The sequence below is a fragment of the Gasterosteus aculeatus genome, chromosome 6 (genome assembly GCF_964276395.1).
Source record: "Gasterosteus aculeatus chromosome 6, fGasAcu3.hap1.1, whole genome shotgun sequence".
NCBI lineage: Eukaryota > Metazoa > Chordata > Actinopteri > Perciformes > Gasterosteidae > Gasterosteus > Gasterosteus aculeatus.
The window spans coordinates 3,049,264-3,069,677 of NC_135693.1; the positions used below are offsets into that span (position 1 = coordinate 3,049,264).

The window sequence follows — 20,414 nt, forward strand, 5'->3', positions numbered from 1 at the left end:
GCTTCTGTGTCACCACGTCAGCTCGGTTATAATGGGAGTTATTAAGATACATTCATCCAATTGTAGCTGTTTACAGGAAACTCTAAGCCAGAAATGATACACTCTCAACACTCTGACACACAATCCCAGTTTTGGCATCTGTGAGATCTACGTTGCTTTGCTCCAGACATCCTGTGGGTATCGAGGTGATTTAGCAATCCCACAGTGAGTGTGCTATTATGTTAACTGACCTGGGCAGGCTTTCAACAAGGAACGCAGTTTAGAAGCTTGCTGCAGGAGTAGAGGGAATGGTAGCTGAAATTGCAGTAGCTCATTTGCAAAATTGACTTTAGTTTAGTTAAAATGATGGTCACATGAAAGACTGGCTGAAGGGTTTGGAGATCTTTAAACAATCCTTAAATTGTCCAACAGAAAGTCTCAAAATACCACATGCAGTGAGGTGGTGGTTTAATAAAATCATCATTATAACAAGTTGCCCCTTGATAAAATGAACCAGCCGGTTTTCCCTCCCAACGCTTCAATTACAGCGACTTGGTCTGTGATCGGATGTGTCACACTTGTGCGCTCTGTGTGGCCATAACACAGACCGGAGTAAAAGAGAAAGTTAAGGTAGTGTACAGAGCAATACAATTCATGTACAAAATGGTAAATGGACTTTTTTTACTTCTATATCTCTTTTCTTATCTACCGAGCACTCACATTTTCAAACTAATTACTAACACACACAAATTTTACACTACAGACTATCATTCAACAATTCACACTGGTTTTTAAAACAGACTCGTATAGAAGATAGAAAAGTAATCTATGTATACCACATTTAGAATCATGCATATTGGCTCTTTTTTAGATTTCAAAACATAACACTTTTTAATGTTAAGCGGTTTTTCTTTACTGTCAATCCGCCACCAACAGGTGGCCTGCAGATACTGAATGTTAATGTTATTAAGGGACGGTATGCACTCTATTACCATATAATTGACCAAGTAATATCATAAAATCAAATGTACCAAGGTGACGTTAAAGATATTTCTCCTTCCGACAAATTTTGTCAGATGCAAGGCACAAGCCTTGCATCTGACCCAAGGCTTGTGCATTAAATAAAAGCTGACTTTTTGGTTTGATTATTTGGAGTTTAGTTTTCTGCTTAAATTGTTCTGCATTAAAGGTTGATTGCTTTCAATTAGTCCACATATTTGGTTTTCAAAAAGAGTATAGGAAGGTAGAAAGCTGAAACCTGGACAATAGGAAATGGGGCTGTGCCAAACATGGTTTCGCAAATCTCCATCAGATGGGCGTCTCACGGAGTCATTGTGGATTGAAACATTTATTATAATGGAAGCTTAGTTAAACTGTTCTTGCTGTTCTGGTAATTGCCTTTCCATCTTAGCTATGACATGACAAATCTCTTGAGTCAATGAAATGAAATTGGAATTGTGAAAGCGTCAACAGTCTACAATATTGTTGTAATATCGCTATCAAGGCATTTGGGTAAAACTCATACTGTGTGTATAGAATTGTTCAATGAGAATGTATTTCTTATATCTGGGATAATGGCCTTGACATTCGAAGAAAAGGTTGTGCTGGGACACCTGAGCCCCTTCCATACGCTGACGACCTGAGATGCAGTTGAAAGCTAGGGAAACAATTAACAATTGTACATTAGGTTAGATCTTTTAACAATTATACTGATCCTAACATCAGGAATAAACTGTGGACATATCAATGCGCAGATCAGTTGATGGGAATAAAGCCTCTAATTTAAGCTAGGGACTCTTCCAGATGCGCACAGTATGAGAGGCTTCACTCATGGACTGTTTACCATGTCAAAAGCTTATTCCAATGAAGCGCTGAAGGGCTTGTGTGGCCACTTCATACAGTGATTTCTTCGCTTGGTTTTTGACAGCATCGGTGAGATGGGCGCGCATGGAGTCGCAAATCAATAGGGACGGAGATTTGTGAAAAAAGCCATCCGGTCTCCTGACGGAAATTTCTCTCAGCCACTCGGTCATCCTTTCCTCGTCCATCCAGCCCTTTGAGTTAGCTTTGATGATGATGCCGGCTGGAAACGTTTCTTTTGGCAAAGTCTTCCTCTTGAAAATGACCATGGGTGGAAGTTTTTGGCCATTAGCCTGGCAACTGAGAACTACAGTGAAGGATGACTTCTCGTTCCCTGTGGTGCGTATAGACACCGTTCTGGTCCGTTTTCTACACAGTGTGGTTCACGGGGATATCAAAGGTGAGGGGAACCTCGTCCATGTTGGTGATGTGCTCTGGCCAGATCTTCTTTTCAGTGATCTTGTTTTTGCAGTACACACGGAAAATGACCAGCTTTTCTTCGTCGTTTGGCAGTTGCTACGAGATGGTAGTTTGTGTGCAGATAGAGAGATTACGTCTTTTCATAAAACAAAAGCATCAAGAAGGACCGCCTCGAAAGTCATTGATATTCAAGTCCAGTGCTAACGCTGTTGCCTTCAGTCGAATAGAGACTGTAGAGACGCTTCTACCTGATGCTCGCTGTTCAATAACCCACTGTTCAATAACCCACTGTTCAATTTTGTGGCCTAACTACGGCCATCTCGCTTTGTTTCAGCGGAAACTCTGTGTTTTTACTTGGCGCAAGTCATCTTCTTGCTTCCTCCACTTCGGTACCATTGATTCATTAATGTAGAATTCTCTCGCAGCTCCTCTATTCCCATGCTCTACTGCGTGACTGATAGCCTTGAGTTTGTAGTCTGCGTCGTCGGCGTGTCTTTTGACAGGTGCCATTTCGGGGTCCTTATACACACACTGTGAAGCACGGTGTGTATTACCCCACGACGCTTTTGGCTACGGCAGCCGTAATGCTGCAAGCGGTGCGGCTTTGTAGTTTACCAAAGTGATCGCCTTGTACCACACAAAATCGCTTAGAGGTCAGTAAGCAAAACCAGAATTAATCCATTTATAAGGCGCACTGTCGTTTTTTGAGAAAATTAAAGGCTTTTAAGTGCACCCTATAGTGCAAAAAATACGGTACGCTGTCAGCGTGGACGGCCACAGGTATGCTAGCAACAACAGTTCAATAAGGTAGCTTAGTCGTGATGGGCAGGTAGCACCATGTATCTATTTACCACCCTCAGCCCCCCAACAGTTCCCTCTTTAATTCACCACTAGTATCTTGGTAGAGATATAATCCAACACAAGCAATATGAATAAATACATTTCAATCTCACAATGTTCCCGTTTAGAAACAACATGTCCTTGTTGTGTCCTATTTGGAAGATATATATTTTTCACAATCCTTATGTCTGATGCTCTCCTGGACGAGACAGAGGAAGGAAAAGCGCTTAGGCGCCTCGCACCCTGTGACTCTATGATGCTGTGAAAACAAACAGTGATGATTAATGGCAGGAGGACTCTTCCTGCTGAAGGTACAGGGCCATAAATTTCACTTCTGCTTTTAGGAAGCCACATCACAAACACTGAGAAACACTCCCTCAAAGCCTCTCTCTTAGTCCATTCTTCTTGCTGTTCATTCCTTTTATGCCATCCACCCAGTGGCAGGTGGTCAATTGAGGGCCATTGGGCCTTGCCGCACCAAAATGTGAGATGCATTGAGTGGGCAACGCACCGCGGGAGAGTGGGCCCGATGAATCCAGTGTATATATATGTATATATATATATATTATATATATATATATTATATATATTGTATTATTCATATTCATGATATGCATATTGTATACACAGTATTATAATATGGTATTTATATATCATATTATACTGAATATTATATTAATATTCTGAATACTGAATATTTTTACAATAATACAATAATAACTACAATAATAATATCGTATGACTAAGAATAACATTCTTTTTAATGTATTATGAATGTACAAAAGATTGATTCATCAGACTGTGATTTTGGTTTCTTAAAGCATACATGTTTATGCACATACTGTACACTCCACATTCAGTGAGGTGGTGGTTTAATAAAATGATCATTATAACAAGTTGCCCCTTGATAAAATGAACCAGCCGGTTTTCCCTCCCAACGCTTCAATTACAGCGACTTGGTCTGTGATCCGATGTGTCACACTCTCTGTGTGTGGCCATAACACAGACCGGAGTAAAAGAGAAAGTTATGGTAGTGTACAGAGCAATACAATTCATGTACAAAATGGTAAATGGACTTTTTTTACTTCTATATCTCTTTTCTTATCTACCGAGCACTCACATTTTCACACTAATTACTAACACACTCCTACACTATCAAATGAAATCCGCTCCCACAAAGTGTTCACTCATGTGTATTTAACTGCAAAGTAATAATGCACCATTTCATACCAGTCTTTGCATTGAATCATACTGGGAGGTTTTCTGAAGTTAATTGGATGGCCCTACCAAAAAACGATTCCAACAGCCGCCACTGCATCCACTCCAGAAATAGTCAAAATCTATTTTTTAAAAGGAGCTTTGTGGTCGTGTAAATTTGAACGTGGAACCAAGTGTGTAAGATTACTCTCCGCAGCCCAAGAATGTGCCGTGCTCTACGTAAGACCTTCTTGTTATCTTGTAAAGACGTTAGCACAGCAGGTCTCTGAGGAAACTTGCAACAGCAGCTCCATAGCTTTACCAGAGACCCTCAGTGAGTGAAAAGCAAAAAAAAAAAACAGAGCAGTGGAAGACAAGATCATTGTGAAGAACTACGCAGTGAAAGATATCGAAGGACTCTGGTTGCATGTGACCCTGGTAACTATGGAGATTTGATCCAGACAGAGAGTTCAGCTAGGCTCTCAAAACAGCGAGTAATCTTGTCAATCATCGTTTAAGCTCCTTGGACAAGGTGGTCCTCTACAAGCCTGTCGCCGTTCTATCGGACTCTCTTTTCCTGGACTTAAACACTATTGCAGCCCATCTAATAAAGTTGGTCTGGCCTGGGAACACTGAAGCTGCAGTCAGGTTAATGTTTTTTCCAGAGCTAAACTATCCTCTCCCAAACGTCAACATACACTTATCAATCACAGTTACTGCAAAAGTGCCCCAACTAAGAATAGTTCAGCATTGTCTGGGAAGCATGTCTTTAAAACTTTGAGGTTGTTAACCTCACTGATTGCTAACCTCACCTGACTGAGTCTCTTCATCAAACCCACTTCATAAGCGGAACAAAACTCCTTATACACTTATAATGTTAATAATAACCGAGTACTCAGTGAAATATCATGCACCAAGCCCTTGCATGCTATAGCAAGAGTCCGTAAAGACTCCTGATCTTTAAAAAAATGGAGCAGCTAGCCAACTAGGCTCACCACAATCCCTTCTCATTAAAGACCACTACGATCAGGAGCTGCTTGGTATCTTAATAAAAAATGTGTCTTTTATTTTTGTGAAGAACACTAAATGTTTACTAATACTGCAGTTAAAAATAACATACTTCCATTACTCTTTTACTTTGTGTCGATGATCATGCCGTTGTCTGAGGATACGGGAACTAATCTTACCTATGAGGACCTGTAGTTGGCAAAGCCTCTCATCTACAAGTCAGAGGTCAAACCTGCTGTTGGATCACCCCAGGCTGCATGTGTCTGTGTTTGTGTGTAAGGCCAGATGATGGCGTCTGTATGACTTCCCCAGCTGTTAATGAGAAAGCCATGTGTGGTAGTATCGGGGGGTACTGGAGAATGACAACAGTGCATGGGAGGAGGACAGTTGGGTTGCTCATCTAACAGGAGGAGGTGAAAGTGACAGACCATGTGGGTCATCTGTCTTCTGTCCGTCCTACTTGTTTACCAAGAGAGAGTTGACATCATGCTGTTTTATAACACTTTCACGCGGCCAGCTGTCGAGTAAAAACATGAACATTATTTTTGGTACCACCATGGTTACGGTAGAGTCGATCCTGCAACATCTTCAATCAATACAAAACTTTCACACATGACACCATTATATATGGCAGTATAATATGAGTCTATGAAGGAGAACTCTCGACCTAACCCACGACTCCAAGCTCATACGGGCAGGCTGTAGCTAGGGCTGGGTGGTATGGCCAAAAATTCAGATCACTATTATCAGTATTTAGAAAGATTCTGACGGTATCCCGATATATGACTATGAGTATTGTTTTTTCAAGTAAACACATTAATTCATTAAATCCGGAAGGACCAACGCGAACAGCTGTTCACCACTCGCTGGCCAACTCGCTCGCAACTAGGGCTGTCAAAAGTGCTCAAAAAGGACGTTCGAATTTTCGTTTTAAAAAAAGACAGATATTCAAATATATTTGAATATCTGGTTGCGCAATACGCACGTCAGTACCAGGACAAATTTATACAACAAGACATAACTACTTGTATAGGTACTTTACTTAAGTTTAAACCTACTTAACAACATATTACGTGCACAAAAATAAGTAAATTAACTAACTGCCACGACCGCAAATCTCTGCGCTCTCGCTCTCTCTCTCTCTCTCTCTCTCTGGCCAAAGCGGTGTAAATGAACGACAACGATAAACAAATGCTAAGTGCTGATCAAGAGTTTTGTGCAAGCAGTTTAAGGTCACAATTTTTGTCCCACATACGTCAGACTTCATTCAGTGATTGAAACTGAAGGTTTTACAGTACGGACATTGAACGCTCCGAGCAAGCTGTGCTGTAAACACAGAACTTTTCCTTGGCATGAAACGGCAAATAATCAAAGCAGTGCATGAAGCTGTTGTAGCCATCTAGTCTATTTTATTCATGCAATATACAGTCAGTAGTTAGGCACGCGCCCACCCACTAAGCAGACAGTTTTTTCACAAATTTCCACATATATATTTGAAAATATAGAATATTCGTTGACAGCCCTACTTGCAACTGGTCAGCGAGTTAGTTTGTTAGCGTGTTAGCTTGTTGTGGCTTCTAGTGTTGCCACCAGAGGCAATACCAGCGGCTAAACGAACATTGCAATAAATCGTTTTTCTAATCTAATTTACGTCGGATTTTCCACAACCAAAAACCCTCCAAACAGACACAGCTTCTCCCTTGGGCACAAGTTACGTTGGTGTTTCCTGGTCTCTCCTGTATCGCTCTTGTTCGTGTTTTCATGCAGCAACAGAGTTAACGTTACTTCTTGTTGTAAGCTGTACGCAGCATGCAGTCAGGCGGGGTAATTTTATAAATGTCTAATTATTAGTGTTATAAAATGTATGTGTCACAAGCTGTTGTGGTGTTTTACGCTGTAAAAGAGTGTTTGTTGTGGATTACTCACTGTTGTTATAAAGTTATAACCATCAATCAATCCCAACACAACGCGTTCTGGAAAATAAATTCTGCCGCCTGCTGACATCCATTATTACAGCGTAACACCAGTATGACGGCACACGAAATATTCATACTATAAGTAAATCTTATACCGGTATACCGTTTCAACTGAACCCGAGCTGGTCCCTCGAGGCTTGTGTTCCTTACGTTTCATGTTTATACCTGAATGTACATGGCCAATGTAATAAAGCTGAAGTTTACTCTACGTAATGTAAATGCCATGCCGGAAGAACAGATCTCAGGCCTCACATCCTAGCCAGCAAAACCTGATGTTGTTATTTCAGGAGTGTACTTCTCAGCATTGAGTTTATGACGGGCTTTAAAGCAGCTGGTGTCAGTTAGGGTGATGATGGTGATCAGTCAGTGCTCCATGCTTGTCAAGGCCCGTTTCAGAGCATTCAAGGTTTAATTCCTGTGTGTGTGTGTGTGTGTGTGTGTGTGTGTGTGTGTGTGTGTGTGTGTGTGTGTGTATGATAGAGAGAGGGAGAGAGAGAGAGAAAGACGAGTAGAGCGAGGAAGAGAGAGTGAGAAGCCTTAAATGTTTCCATATCATTAAACTGGGACTCAACAGAGAGAAAGGCCATGGGGGGTTCTGTGAGAGTGTTCTTATTAAGTTCCCCGAGTCAATATCAGCTCAGCAGGGAGGTGATGACTATACCAGATAGGTGGAGTGCGGGAACACCACCAATGCTGCCCCCCGTGGAAGCCTACAGTGCGTCAGTATACAAGTCACCGATATTTTTCCCTAGGTTTAAATTTTTTCAGAATTGCAAATGCGAGACCATGAAGAGACAAAAGTGACATACTGTTGTGTAGATACAATACAGTACATGCAGTATACCATATTTACTAGTTTATTGTCATAAAGGCCATAGAGCAAGGATAAACTACTTTTGTGAAGGTTGACTTCAGATTTGCGTCATTCCACCACGATTCCTTTAATCAGACTGAATATGACGAAAGTGCAGCGTATTTACATGGTAAAACGGGTAGAGCGTAACATGACACTCAAGATTTTAGATTGGCTCAAAAAATAACTACCAGGGGGGATATATACTCTAAATAATGGTTTATGGTACTTGGGCTCGGAATGAATCAGAATGTGAAAAACTATATCCTATATAAATAAAACGAATAATAATAAGTGCAAGGGACACGCAGCGGGTGAAGCATCGAGCGAAGCATTGGGCTTGGTGTGATGCGGTCGAGTTCGAGAAAATGTGTCCAGCGGAAAGGCGCGCCGCAGCAGGGCGAGACGGAGCTTGTTGTGGCTTCTAGTGTTGCCACCAGAGGCAATACCAGCGGCTAAACAAACTTTGCAATAAATCGTTTTTCCACAACCAAAAACCCTCTAAACAGACACAGCTTCTCCCTTGGGCACAAGTTACGTTGGTGTTTCCTGGTCTCTCCTGTATCGCTCTTGCCCGGGAGGAACGCAGGTCGGGGTTCCTCCGGCCCAAAGAGGCGACTGAGCAGTCCGGAGGAACCGACACTAGTTTAGTTTGAAAGACCGGGCGGATGTTTGTTGTGTTGGGTGAGATTTTAACTTAGTTGGGTTCACTACCTCTCTTCACCTGTCGGTGTCCGCTCTGTGTCTGTGTGCGCGTTGCCTAAGTCCCGCCCCCTCTTTCCACAAGGAAAAGGGACAGAGGCAGCCCGATCAAGCATATCAGACGTTGTCATCACAGCCATCATCATCATTACAGTTTCTGTAGCTCATATTGAGAGAATGAGTCTCTCAATAAATCTCAGTAAAATGATCCATTTTAATGTGAATACCCTAAACCTGATTCCCAGCTGTAACAGATTCCAAGTATACCAGATCTCATTGTGTGTGGATTTTCAGAGGACCTGTGGAAACAGAGGAAGTGGAGGAGAGACTATGGAATGAAAACAGAATATGCTATCTAGAACAGCTTCACTTACTTGGAAAGTGAAAAACCTAATCATTTACAGTAACAGAGCTTGAAGAGAGATCTGGAACTAGGGAAACAAGGTGATGAAGATTCATACCATGTTCTTTCAACATCACCTTTAAGAATCACCTAAGGAGGTTTGTGTGTGTATCATCCTGCCTCTTGCGTCCCATATTTGCTGTCATATCACAACACTGGCTAAAAAGTATTTTTCAATTCAAAATAATTAGTAAAAAACAAACATTGGTATGTTAAGGTTTTTAGGTAAAGATCGATTGAGCACTATGCAATTGTAATCAATTGCATAGTGCTCAATCATTGTCATGCATGGTGCAATTTCAATTACTTTTCCTTGCAGGAAAGTTGTTATTTTAGGTTCTGAATGATATGCGTCTACATCTACGGGATAGTTTACCATTTAAGTTGTTTTCATGTAGACTTTAATGATCCACTGACTTTTCAGTTTGTGCAATCATCTGGCAATTTGTAAATCCAGCTTTTATCTTGCTGCTGTGTTCAGCCTACACACATTTAAACTGACTTTTTTTTGTTTTCAGATCAATGCCATTAAGTAGCTATTCACTTTCATGGTCAACCGAGGATGGTTTAGAGTGACTTTGATGTAGACATTGGGTGAAAGTCTACAATTCTCTGCCCCTCTTGCTATCTATGTATCTATTTTGCAACGTCTCTGTCACCGGGTGTTTTCCCACAAAACCAAAACGATGCTGGTCATAGAAAAAAAAAAACTTTCACAATGTGCAGATTGGTTTGGCAATGCGAGAGGTGTTTTTGCTTTCCCCCATCACTTTTCCAACAGCAACACTGTCTGGTCTAAATGCTCATCTGACCAACACCAATAAACTCCTTATGGTATCACATCAACAGTTTGTGCACACTGTGACACACGTGACATTATTAGAGCTTTTCCATCTCTGTTTTGTTATCAGAGTTATTTCGGGATGGTGGAGGGGAAGGAGGTAGAATAGGTTGGATAGTAGGTACAAAAGGGTTCACTGGTGTTGAGATGAAGGAATGCAAGAATGTTCTGTTAGTCATAACTCTGCAAAGCTGGAGGTAAACGGCTGGCTTTTCAGCCAAGCCTGTTATTGTCATTATGGTCTGCTCCATAAGAAACCCGATCCCAACGTGCGATTGAGTTTTTTATTTTTTTATTTTGTTTGTCTTTGTAGTGGACTTGCCATTCCTCATCAGCACTATTTATTTTGTCTGTTGGGAAGGAGAGCGAGAGCCTGATGTTTAGACCTAATGATATACCAAAGGAATTATGAAGCCCCCCTTTGTGGGTCAGATCCTCATTCACTATTGGCATGTTGGTGACACAGCTGCATCACGCTAACTAACATAACGACCATTGTGCAGTCCACAAGTCCACGATCGTGATGCCATATAATGCAGGCTTAAACAATAATAATTGTGTCAAGGTCATTCTGTTAAGGTTTTCTTCATTAAACATACACATGATCGTATTGTGCATGTTTCAATATTACAATATTACATTACAGGTCATTTAGCTGATGCTTTTATCCAAAGCAACTTATATTGCATTTGGGGGGGGCTTAAAGAGACAGTGGCTACTTAAGAAAATATAAATAATATATTCTTAAGTTATATTTCACTTTCAATCCCTGAAAGTTGTGTGACTGTCGTCATGTGAGGTCACACAAAGTTATTGGATGGGTGGGTGGTGGGTGTTCAGAGAAGCTAAATCCAAGCTTTGCTGTCGTCCCATCATCAGACTGCAAGATGGGGCTTGCTTTAATATTGAGCTCATCTTTCAGGTTTATGGAGCAACAGAATTTGGCCACCAATGCACACCAAAGTGTCCTAAAGTGCCCTTTTAAATATATTTGAATATTGTTAAATGCACTGGGGAAGCTTGCTGAGGTGCCTAGGCCTCCCGTTTCCTCTCGGTCTAATATTTTTCTCTGACAGTTTCTTTATTTTTCTTTCACTTCCTCTTTTTCAGTTTTGTTTAACCCTTTATGATTAGAGCCGGAGCCCATGGGTCACATCTAGTGAGTAAGACGTGTGATTTTTGTGTCGGTGGTTCTGCTTTTGCGATTATCCTAACAGGCAGGAGCTATTAGAGTGTGAAACTCCTACACACATGGTAAAAACATTGACTCAACCTCCATTTATTTCCATAATCTCCCGCTCAATCTGAGCTTCTGTTTTAATGTGCGTAGTACAGTGTGTCGGCTACCATTTCTCCTGCCTGGAAACTCCATTTAAGAATGAATCACCTTTTTAAATCCTAACAGCACCTTGTTCTTAAACTTGGCCAACGTCTAGCTGATAAAGTCACACAGGTTACTGAGGTACCATTTCATTCCGCATTACGGGACAAAGGTGTACCAGAAGAGAACAAAATACAGAACGGATAGGGGAGCCTGAGTAAATCAAATCAGTTTCTTTTGGTTGTTTTAAGAATGTTAGGTCAGCAAAACCACTAATTTACATGAATATGTAATTTTGTCATTATACATGATGATCACCACCCTTTTTTTTCTTTCCCAGACATCGGTGCACACAGCTCGAAAACATACCTTTTAAAACTCAAAGCAGAAGACTTGCGACACACTTATCTGTTGGTCTCCTCTGACATTATGCAAAGGAACCGCAAGCTGGATGCTGTCTTGGTTTTCATGGCCTGTGGACTTTTGAAGGTTATTTAACAGCAAAGGGGCCTCTTGGGTAATATGTGGGAGGTGGACGCATCCCAGCCAAAGGCGCTCAGGATAAGCCTTATTCCAGTGCCTTTGTTCTTACTTTTTTTCCACTTGGCAAATCATACCAGGTTTTCTCCCACATAATCGCTAACAATTTAAAGAGGGTCTGTCTCCTGTCTCATCTTACGATCGAAATATTTTTGCCTATATGTTGTTCTAAATTATCCACCGACATCACATATTTTGCATGAAACTAGCAAACCTCAACCTCAGATCCCTCTACTTGTTTGACTTTCCGTCAAACATTTCTTCTCCTTTCACAGATCCCTTGTGTCCCGCTAATTTCTGCCCAAAGGCAGAAAAGGCCCTGACAGTGTGTTTCTTTTGGTTGGATGAATTAGCGAGTCAAGGATAGGTAACATGTATCCTGGAGCACTGATGTTCAGCCTGATTTCCTAATGATAGACCCTGGGCTTTACTAACTTCCCAAATTATCAGTGGAGTGTTTATTGTAGCAGAACGTGGAACCTACAGAGTTGGATGATTTAGAGCAGTGGTCCCCATCCTGTTTTACGTCATGGACCATTTCCATGTCAGACAATATTTCGCGGACCGGTCGAGAAGGTCCGGCGGAATAACGGGAGGGGTAGTAGTCGTTGCGGGCGGAACAACCGACGCTCTCTGTCCGCTGGTGGCCGAAACTGCCGTTCACATGCACGGTAAGAGGACGATTGTAAACGTGAAGAAAAACGCCTGGTGACGCGTGGGGAATATGTCAGAGGGACGAGCGCATATAATTAGTAGAAAGGCCGGTCAATTTTCAAAATAAAACATTTTTTTTTCTGTCGTGCGGCCCGGTACCAAATGGCCCACGGACCGGTAGCGGTCCACGGCCCGGTGGTTGGGGACCACTGATTTAAAGGACATATGTATATAAAGTAAATATATAAATGTCTTTCATCACTGAACTGGCTAATCCACACTGCCTGCTGTTGTACATTGGAGTATGGACTCCATTTAAATATTTGGTTTTTAATTAAAGCAGAACTTTAATTCTGATTTTTTTTCTCCTTTTTTTCACCAACTTTTCACACCACACAAAGAAATGTAGTGATGTGAAAAGTTCATTGATTATTGAATCCCTGGTTTGGTGGGGGGGGGGGTTGGTGTAATTCCTGTTAGAAAACAGTATTGTCTCCCTACAAAGTGATTTGGCTTTGACTGTCGCAGGAGTTGAGGGTGGGACCCAATAGCAACCACAGGAACAGAATCAGCAGTACATTCTTTATTTACAACAGCAGGGCAGGATAAAGTGAGCGGATTCCCACGGACCAACAGAGGATGGCAGGCTTACGTTGACTGGTGATCTATCCGTGGAATGTCTAAGGACGTCTGGTGTTCACGGGTCATGGAGTAGAAGGGTAAAAGACTGTACGCACTGACAACCAGGGTCTAAATACTGCCAGGAGTTTATGTGTTGGATGAGGATCTGGTGTGTCAGCCTGCAGGATAATCGGTTGGATGGTATGCAGTGTGCTTTTCGTAAAGTTTATTTTGTGCTACTGAAATGCCCATACACAGATTCACACACACGTAATAAAACTAGTTCCATATGGTTATCTACACATACATGTATGTACACATATATGTTATACATAAGCGCATACAGTACCACATAACCAGTGGTCCCTAACCTTTTTTTCCTCACGTACTGTTTTTATGTTAGAAAATATTTTGTGGACTGGTCTTGATGGTGTGGCGGATAAACATGGCCGACGGGAGGGGGGATGGTAGTAATCGTTGTGGACCGACCGACGGGAAGGTAGGGGGGTTTTGCGCGCTCTCTGTCCGTTGGTGGGCGGAACTGCCGTGCGCAGCGAGGAGTAGACAATTGTAAATGTGAAAAAAACGCCAAAATTGTCCGAAAAAAAAGTCGAAATGACTATATATATACATATTCTTTCTCTGGTGCGGCCCAGTATCAAAAAGCCCAACGACCGGTACTGGTCCCTGGCCCGGTGGTTGGGGACTTCTGCTCATAACTATTAATTTGTATGAAATAGATACTCTATGGGCTTTTACTTTTACTTATTCTGAAAGAGTTTAGAAAATTATATTTGCTAGCAAAATCTCATTCAATAATGCATTCCATTAAGCCTACTGCGAGCAGCCGCATTTAAAGAAATATACTCAGGGTGAAAATCAGCATATACAATTTACCCTTATTTACACTTATGCAATTAACTTCTCTACGATATTTTGCGACTATTATTAAATTATATTCCTTTTATTTTCTATAGCCCAAAGTCGCAAATTTGCCAATTCATTTATGGTTTAAACCCCCAAAAAGAAACGTGTGCTGATTTTGGTTGATGTGATTGCAGAAGAGTCTGTCCCGTACAGTACTCATTCTGGTTCTCCTGTGCGTCCCTTCAGGGAGCTAAGCAGCCAGCCATTCAGCAGCATGATGTTGTTAACAATGTGGACGATTCTCCTTTAACCTCACTAAAAAGTTTTTAAAATCCAAACTTAAACTTAATCATGACGTAACCATACTGTAGGTTAAACAGGAGCTCTGATATGTGTCAGACCAGAAGGCAATCTTTTAAAAATCTTTGTGTTCTCTAAACAAGATGTTCCACACACTTCACATCAAATTTGCTTTCAAATATCCTATCCTTTCAATCGTCTCCAAGTCTAGTCCGACAAACAGTATTTCCTTGAATATTTCTTTGGTGCTCACCAAAATGAAAGCCACCAAAAAACCATTGCACCGGCTGAATCTGTGTGTTGATCAGTGTAACGGGAGAAGCCAGGGAATCTGAGAAAGCAGGGGTCAATGAGGCGCCTGTGGTGAGTTTGGATATAGATATTTCCAGAACGGAAATTCCACAGGTTATTTCTGGATCATGTCAGACAGAGATTGTCTAAATGGCAGCCCAGTCAATTATTTGTAAGAGAAAAGATAAAGAACGGACATTATGAAGGGGCTGCTGCAAAGATTGATTTAAAGCTTACTTATTCTTACAAATGCAGTTGTGTTAGCTGACTGCCTTCAATAGGAGTCAGAAAAGGGAACGCCCCTAACTTTACATGTTGGCACCAAATATGAATTCAATTCATTTTATTTTTCCAGAAATTGAAAATTTGCCTCAGAGGGCTTTACAGTCTGTACACAAACGTAATCCTCTTTCCCGAAAACCCTCACATCGGCACAGGAAAAAGACATTACAGAATGAACAGTGTAAAAAGCATACAAAACGCTCAATTCCTACAACAGATATTATTAAAATATTGAGAGTAGTAAGCCAGGTGTACGGCAGGACCACTGCAGGGACAACCACCATCCACAGAAAGCTGTGGGGAGGGAAAGCAAAGACAGAAGAAAGAAACAGAACAAAGTTGGTTTGGTTGGAAATTAGATCTCTATTTCCGGCCATGTCTAAATCGTGCTGTTACATAAGCAGAAACAACAGGTGTCTTTAATAGTTTCACAGCGATGCAGTCAAGCAAAATCCCTTTTAGTGTGTGCGTGTTAATGAGGGTGATGTTCTTTTCATGATGTGCCCGCTGCTTGTTGGATGTTAAGCTGTTAATTCAGCATCCCCGGTCCAGGCGCCGCTTCATACGCTATATTCAAACCACCTTCCCCAGGGCCTCCCAAAGTGCCTTTGGATCAAGGTGCACTACAGTATGTCCTTTGGGTGAGTAATCCAAGCCAACAGGATGTAATTGCAGGCTCAGAATGCAAGAGGAATCTTGCTTCCATGTTTGCATTCTGCACTGTTGGTCAAAGCTTACCCTTTAGGGCAGGGGTGTCAAACTCATTTCAGGTTCGGGCCAGACACAGCCTACTTTGATCAAAAGTGGGCCAAACCATTACAATAATAGTGAGGGGCCGGCCGACGTGGGGAGGGCGGTGCAGACTTTGCGACTGGGGGGGGCGCGGACTTTACGGCCGGGGAGGGTGGGGGTTGTAGGCTGAATGTGTGTATTGCGGACTGAAAGATAACGTCTTCTCCATCAATTTATAGCTACATTTATACATTTATAGCTATTTTTAGCTACAATATGTTGGATTCATGTTAATGTGTATTTAAAAGAAATAAATACAATTCTGATCCTGAAGACAAAAAAAAAAAATTTAAATAAAAAAAAGAAAAATTGTCTTATCAACCAAATATTTCGCAAGCCTCCTCCAATACCTCCGCAGACCCCCTGTTGAAGACCTCTGTAATAGAGGAATAGTAGGATCCCTTTCCTTTGTTCTTGTTAATACATGTTGCAACATTCTGAATCAACTGGAGATGCTTAAAATAATTGTTAGAATAAAGTAATCTAGTCCAGTCATCAAAAAGCATGATTCATTAATTATATTTTTTCTGTATCACATTGAGACAGGAAGTGCCTGATTTTTTATATATCACATACTGTTACCAATATATTACAATATACCAATATATTACATGCTACATTATGTTAATTTTATCTGAGAGTTAAAGGACACATGCTGATTGAAGATAACTCCAAGATTCTTGATACCAGAGCAATGCCATCCAGAGAAACATTCTCCGGAAACTTTATTAGGTCCACCTTGCTAGTAAAAGGTTGAACCCCCTTTTGCCTTCAGAACTTCCTTAATTCTTTGTGGCATACTGCCTACAATAATAAACTCATTGCAGGGTTGTCAAGCCTCACGCATTGTCCGTGACATTCAACCAGTTCACACGACACACCGTTTTCCCTTCTCGGCCACTGTACGTTTGTTACTAAGCAACATAGGCGCGCAAGCACACGTGTCAGGTGGAGGCTTTTGATGTAACTTGAGAACGTGTGCGGCACATAGCATGTGTAGGAAAACCTGGAGGGCAGACGCAAAAGAGAAAAATTGGTGATGAAACCAGGAATGAAGAAGAGACAAAGAAAAAGAAAAGATTGTTCAACGCAGAGTGGAGGTCCAGTCGAGAATGGCTAGTTCATGATCCAGCCAAGAAAATAATGTATTGGACTGATTGTAGGACGTACGGGAGTGAAAGGTTAAGGGGTTTTCTTTGTAGTTGGGACAAGCAATTTCACAGTGGAAACAATAAAGGACCATGAAGTTTCCATTGGCCATGTCAAAAGCATTGCGACTAAACGGACAAAGACTTGTTGTGGTAAGGTCCCTGGTCCTCACAAAGTCGGTGGAGCTTTACATCCCTGCACCAGTTTTATTCAATTTCCCAACAACAAATCCAAGAGACAGGTGGAAGGGTTAGACTTAGAAGTTGTAGAAATTGATCACGGCGGTATCTCCCAATTCTGCAGGAGTATTTCTGTCCATTGCCAGAGAGGGATTTTTCTTATGTTGAACACAACGGGTGGGAATCTCTTGACACCTCACGATTCGATTCTGATTCTGAGGTCAACGATTTGATTCTAAACCGATTATGAATTCTAAATAGATAAAACGATTATCAATGCATCTCGACTTTTAAAACATTTGACTTTGCTACTCTGAGTCTCAAATCTGAGTTTGCTACTCAGGGGTTACTAATCACTTCCTACTTTGTTTGATAGTTAAAGAAAATCAACAGATGAATTACCTTCTCTTATTTCTTATAAGAGAAAAAAAATCTTTGTCACAAATATGACTTTCTATCAACAAAGCAATAACCAATGCAGCTTGCATTTTACCACAATATATGCAAGTTAATGTGTAAGAACAGGAGCCGGTCGACATGCTCTGGTGTTTCCGTGAGCATCCACCAGATAGATGATCCTTATACACTAGTCAGCATGATAACGTATGACCCATTAAACGTCTGTTAAAGACATTCAACCACTGGCCAGAATGTAGCCTTGCTAGCTAGCTACAGGCACCCGGCCAACATCCATGGCTAGTTAGCTAGCGCTTCCGAGAAATAACCGTAGCCCAATAACAAGAAATGTTTTCAACCGTTAGCGGGGTTGAGCTAGGTACAAATCCTACCTGGAAAAAAATTTACAATTCCGATTATGAACTCGAGACCGAATTGTTCTAGGGAGATTCGAGAGAAATCGAAAAAAACAAGGTGTTATGGGTACAGAGCTCAATTTGGCCGTTTTTACAGCATTTAATACATGGTGTGGTAGGTAGGTTTGCCACCTTCAATACAGAAGAATAAGGGATGTTACAGCCAACGGGGGTGGGGGGGCAACCCTAATAGTAGGACAATTTCAGTCCGTAACTAATCAATGCAGTATGAATCTAAAAGTGTTCTCTCTCTCTCTCTCTCTCCCTCTTTGTTTTGCAGGACCTCCAGTAAGTAGACCAGATGCCTTGTGTGACCTGTGCGTGGTAAAGTAACTTCAATATGAAGGGTTTGGTCCACAACATTACCTGCTGCCATTATGTTGCCTTGTGTGGATGCAGTGATGATGTGCAGTGTTTTACTAAATAACACAGTCAATAGTATAAATATAATATTCTCTCATGAAGCAAAGCCTTGTTTTGTATCATCTGTTATGTCCTCACCTACGTTTCAAAATGTCCACATGTGGGGATTTCTACAAATCATTCTCATAGTTTTTAATATTTGCTGTGTTGATTTTCTTTAAGCTCCTGGCCTCTAATAGTATATCGTATAGAGTCGTTCAAGCTCGGACTCCTTCCTGCCATAGGATAATCCAGGGGCCAGTATGCCGAGTTTAGATAAGGCAAATCCTGAAAAACAAGATTTATTTTATTTAAGTCAATAAGTAAAATACTACGACGGCCACAGAGAGGTTCTAGCAGAAAAGTCCTCATGAGCTGATGTTAAAAAGAGGGAGCTCGTTAGGATAACATATAGTAGATGACGTGAACCAATCAGCAATGGATAGAGTAGAATTTCAATCAACCACAGACAAGGATACGGGGTCCAAAGAGACCACAGAAACTGATAGCAAGGGTCTAGCTGGACCACAATAAGGCATGTTGGGACAACAGATCTCGAGGTGAAAGAAGGACAGGAGGTTGGGATTGAGTTAGACCGCACACAAGGTAAGGATGTGATATTATAAACCTGCACACAAGACAAGATTGTGGTCATGTCAGACCGCAGCACAGAACGGTCAGAGGGCTAACGTACTCCGCAAGTGAGACACAAGAACAGACATACAATTCCAGTCAAAAGTTTGGATACATTTTCTCATACAATTCCATGAGAAAATGTGTCAAAACCTTTGACTGGTACTGCAGTTGCGGGGGGGCAACCCTCTGAGAACAACTTAACTCGGTTCACTCAGACCAATAAAACAGGATTTTTGTCAGAAGTCACTTTTGTTTTGTAAATTGAAAATGGTCAAGTTAGACTAAGACATTGAGCACGATCTAAAGAAATCTAAAGAAAGAAAGAAAGAAAGAAAGAAATCTAAAGAAATTGAGCCAATGGTTAAAGTAGAACAGGTTCATATCAGCGAACAAGTCCATCACCAGACGGTGATGGAGGAGCAGAGGATGGACTCGATGATGGCCGTGTCCACTTCTACACGGCCATCATCGAGTCCATCCTCTGCTCCTCCATCACCGTCTGGTACGCTGCAGCCACAGCCAAGGACAAGGGCAGGCTGCAGCGTGTCATCCGCTCTGCAGAGAGGGTGATCGGCTGCAATCTGCCGTCCCTGGAGGACTTGTTCGCTTCCAGGTCTCTGAAGCGAGCTAAAAAGATCGCGGCCGACCCCTCCCACCCCGGACATAAACTGTTTGTGCCCCTTCCATCTGGCAGGAGGCTGAGGTCCATCAGGACTACGACCTCCCGCCACACGAACAGTTTCTTCCCGTCGGCAGTCGGGCTCATCAACAGAGCCCGGTCCCCCACTGCCTGACTATAACACTCCACCGGTCACTCCCCCTCACACTGCACATGCCACTTTAACTGCAATTCATCACTTTGTCACTTGTCACTTTGTCTCTTGTCTGTTACTTGTTTGTTAGTGCACTTTATGCTTAATACTTTTCTTTTTAACTTTTTAATATTTAAAATTTGTTTAACTTTATTCCCTTGTTTTTTTTACTAACCCATAGCCTTAGCCTTATTCTTACTAACCCATTGCATTAGCATTTCACTCCACTTTATTTTATTACCTGTGCACTGTTGTCTTGTCTGTCTACTGTCGCGCACTAACCGCCAAGACAAATTTTTTGACAAAGTTTGACATATTTTGGCCAATTTTGGCCAATAAATGTTTCCTGATTCCTGATTCCTGATTACCGTTATGAGAGAAGATCTTTAATAGATTCTGCGTAGCATAGCAATGCCACAGAACAATTTGCATGAAATCATTCTGATAATAACATGCAATTAGACAAAAGGACAAAATTAGGCGGTAACTGTTTTTGCCTTGAACAAGGTGCTTTACCTGGAGAAATCTTTATATTACGGGTAGAATATATTACGCTATGTCCCAGTATACACCAAAAGCTTCAAATTATTGTTGTTATAATTGTCCCACTGAAAGATTGCTGCTTAACTGTGGATCTACTGCTGTAAGCACTGCAGATATTGCTTTATGTTGCATAC

At 41.5% G+C, this 20,414-nt stretch overlaps 1 protein-coding gene across 4 annotated transcripts in view; it reads left to right on the top strand.

Annotated features, from left to right (window-relative positions):
* Positions 1-20,414, top strand: part of col13a1 (collagen, type XIII, alpha 1) — a 125,729-nt gene that overhangs the window by 21,758 nt on the left and 83,557 nt on the right. For 2 of the 4 annotated variants that reach the window (XM_040178288.2, XM_078104502.1), the window contains exon 3: positions 18,168-18,175. The exons of the other annotated variants lie outside the window; for them this stretch is intronic. In XM_040178288.2, the coding sequence (XP_040034222.1) occupies positions 18,168-18,175 (8 nt within the window). The remainder of the gene's footprint in view (positions 1-18,167; positions 18,176-20,414) is intronic. 4 annotated transcript variants of the gene reach the window in all.